The sequence below is a fragment of the Myotis davidii genome, unplaced genomic scaffold, assembly GCF_000327345.1.
Source record: "Myotis davidii unplaced genomic scaffold, ASM32734v1 scaffold2152, whole genome shotgun sequence".
Taxonomy (NCBI): domain Eukaryota; kingdom Metazoa; phylum Chordata; class Mammalia; order Chiroptera; family Vespertilionidae; genus Myotis; species Myotis davidii.
The window spans coordinates 83,593-86,904 of NW_006283542.1; the positions used below are offsets into that span (position 1 = coordinate 83,593).

The 3,312-nt window shown below is 60.4% G+C and overlaps 1 protein-coding gene across 1 annotated transcript in view; it reads right to left on the reverse strand.

The window, feature by feature from the left end:
• Positions 1–1,352, reverse strand: part of VSIG10L (V-set and immunoglobulin domain containing 10 like) — a 6,797-nt gene extending 5,445 nt beyond the window's left edge. Inside the window, exons 1-2 of the mRNA XM_015564401.1 lie at positions 1,313–1,352; positions 288–1,232 (exon numbers count right to left, since the gene is read on the reverse strand). Of these exons, the coding sequence (XP_015419887.1) occupies positions 288–1,232; positions 1,313–1,352 (985 nt within the window). The remainder of the gene's footprint in view (positions 1–287; positions 1,233–1,312) is intronic.
• Between the last annotated feature and the right edge of the window lie 1,960 nt (positions 1,353–3,312).

Below are 3,312 nucleotides of genomic sequence, written 5' to 3' on the forward strand. Positions count from 1 at the left end.
GGGAGAGGAGGCACGTGCTCAGGACCCAGCCCCCTTCCCCCGTCCCCCACCTCCTCCCGCGGGTCCAGGACTAGAAGCCCCAGCCCTTCACCTCCATACACCCAGGACTTCCAGGCTCACCCGGGGGCGCCTCCTCTCACAGACCCGAGTCTGAGTCTGCAGCTCTTTCCTCTGGAGAACCCAGGAGTCGAGGGCCCCCCAGATCCAGCTTCCCTCCGGTGACCCCATCTTGGCCCCAGCCCCTCTTCTCCCTCCCTGCCTCCCTCCCTCCCTCCAAGCCAGAAGTCCTCTCTCCTCTGCCCCCTTCTTCTGGGGAGCAAACCCCCTGAGAACAGCAGTGACCAGCCCCAGGGTCTGCCTTCTGGACCTCAGAGCCCACTTACCATACACACCCACCGTGAACTCCCGGGTTTGCCGGGAGACCCCAGCCCGGATGACCTCGGCCGTGTAGACCCCAGCATCCTCCAGCTGGGCAGAGGCCAGTTCCAGGGCCCCTCGGGCCTGGTCAAACCGCAGGCGGTCTCGGTGAGCAGGGTCCAGGCTGATCAGAGGGGCCCCGGACCCCAGACCCCCAGCTGCTAGCACCTTGGAGCCCCGGCGCCAGACCACCAGAGGGTCCGGGGGCCCTGGGCTGGGTGCTGGAAGCAGGGGGAGCTGGATGGTGCTCCCCACCAGCACCGCCAGGGGCCCCCCCACCTGCTGGGGGAAGCTTGGCCCTGGGTGGGCCTCTGCGGGGACTTTGGATTCGGGTCTCTGAGCAGGGAATTTAACATCCAGGTCCTCGGGGGAGAACTTCAAACCCGGGCCCTCCACAGACCCGTGAGCACCAGGGGCTGGAACAGAAATGTCTGAAGCTGGAGGCCGTGCCGGGAAGGAAGGCTTTGGGTCCGCAGGAACCTGAGCCCCCAAGGCGTCAGGCCCTGCTGGGGAACCAGGGCTCCCGGAGATGGGGGGCTCCGGGCCCAACGTGTGGTCCCCCGCAGAAACATTTGACCAGGAGGACCCGGATCCATCCTTCAAATCCAGGGCCTCGGGAATCCATTTGGAATGGGGGGTATCCGCCGTGGCTCTTGAACCTGGAGACCAATCCGGAATGTTCCGGGGGGGCGGGGGGAGGTGTTGAAAGAAACGGTGGAACCCTGGGCCCTGGGAAGAGCTTCCTGAGTCAGAGATGAAATGGGTTCTCTGAATTCCAGAAGAGGCTCTGGGGGTGAGGAACCCTACTCCCCAGGCTGCAGAGGAGAGGAGGGGAGGGTGTTGGGGGGGCTGCTGAGGACGGGGGCTGGTGGGAAGGGGTGAGCGGGAGACTTACCCAGGAGCAGGAAGAGCAGCAGGGCCTGTGAGGTGTCCATGGGGCTGCCGCACCCAGCACCCAGGAGGACACTGCAGTGAGACTCCGGGCAGGCACCTGTCCTTGCCGGGACAAGTCCGACAGGACTGGTGGCTTACTGGGCGGGGAAGGGAGCCAGACCCAGTGGGAGGTGCCAGGGTCCCCTACCCCAAGCTGGTGGCCTAGCTACCCACCCCACCCCACCCCACTGGTCCTCATGAGTTGGTCTCAGCCTGTCCCCCCGCCACCCCACCCCGCAACCCTCGCCCAGGGAGGAGATAGTTAGACCTGAGTCCTAGCTGGGAACATAGGATAAAGCCAGGAAGACTTCCTGGAGGAGGGTGAGGTGACCTTTCAGAGAGCCCCACCTCTGATGGCCTGGGCCTCAGCTCAGGCTTCCTACTCCCCAGCCTCCTGGCCTCGGGTCCCCACGGTCCTGCCTGCAGCCTCAGACATACCCACGTCTGGCCCTGCTCCTCCTCTGCTCCAAACCCTCCCATGACTTCCTGTTACCCTCGGGACCAAGTTTCAGGTGGCTCTCTCCCACCCCTCATCTCTCCTGAGACCCAGAACTGCATCTTCAAGTCCCCTAGAGCCGCCATGCCCTGCGTCCCACTAAACTCCACATCGTCCCTCTGACCCAGCGGTTCTCAACCTTCCTAATGCCGCGACCCTTTAATACAGTTCCTCATGCTGTGGGGACCCCCCATTTCATTGTTATAAATTGAACATAATGAAAGCCTAGTGATTCATCACAAAAACAATATGTAATTATATCTGTGTTTTCCGATGGTCTTAGGCGACCCCTGTGAAAGGGTCGTTCGCCCCCAAAGGGGGCACGACCCACAGGTTGAGAACCGCTGCTCTAACCTAACCCTCCTCCTGGATTCTCCACCTTAAGTACAGTTCCACCGTCTGTGCAGAGGCCAGGAGCCTTCCTCCCCCCACCCTCCCCACCCCGCTGTGCATCTCTGCTCCTTGCATCTCTCCCATTTCTCCCTCTCTGTTCCCATGGGCCGGGTCCCAGGGGAAGCCTCGTTCCCCATCCCCTCGCCTAGCCTTCTACCTCCAGCCTCATCTCCTACAGTCCGTGAGTCCTCCCAGGCCCCTGAGTCCCTCTACACCCAGAGCTGCCCCTCCCCCTCCCCTGCTCACAGCCCTCCCGTGGCTCCCTAGAGCTCTCGGGAGGCATCCAAGGAATGGCTAGACCCTGCCTTGCCTAGTCCCACGCACTCCACCCACTCCCTCCCGCCTCCAGCGCTGACTCTTTGAACACCCTACCATTCTTCGTCCCATCTCTCCCCTCCCAGATCTGCAGACAAAGTTTCCTCTGCCTGGAATGCTCTCCCTCGCTCTCCGCCCCCCTCCAACCTGGCTAATCCACAACTTGTCCTTCAGGTCTCTTATTAAGAACCAAAATAATAATTGCCACTTATCCGGTGCCAGGAACCGTGCAAAAATGTTTCCCAGACGTTATGGGCTGAACCCTTCCAAACGCCCTGTGAGCTAGCTGGTGTTTACCATCCGGGAGAGAGCAGCTCGGAGACAGGCCGGTTGGAGGTTGCACAGCCTGAGGGAGCAGCTTGGCAGATGGCCAGGCTGCACACTCCTTCTGAAAGCTTTTCCTACCGCCCCATGCTGGCCTCACCAGTCCTCTGAGCTTGCCCAGGTAGAGTTCTCGCCATGCGGATAATAGTAATGATAATACTACGTAGTGAGCATTTTCTGCATGTCCAGTGTGGTTCTTGAGGTGCTACATTAATCCTTGAAAACCCCATGGGGTGGGCTTTATAGTGTAAAGACAGTCACAAATTCAACCCTCCTCCCATTAAGGAGTAGGGTCTCTGGCCCCTCCCCTTGCCTCTGGGTAGGTTCTGTGACCTCTAGACCAGTGGTTCTCAATGTTCCTAATGCCGCAACCCTTTAATACAGTTCCTCATGTTGTGGTGACCTCCAATTTCATTGTTACAAATTGAACATAA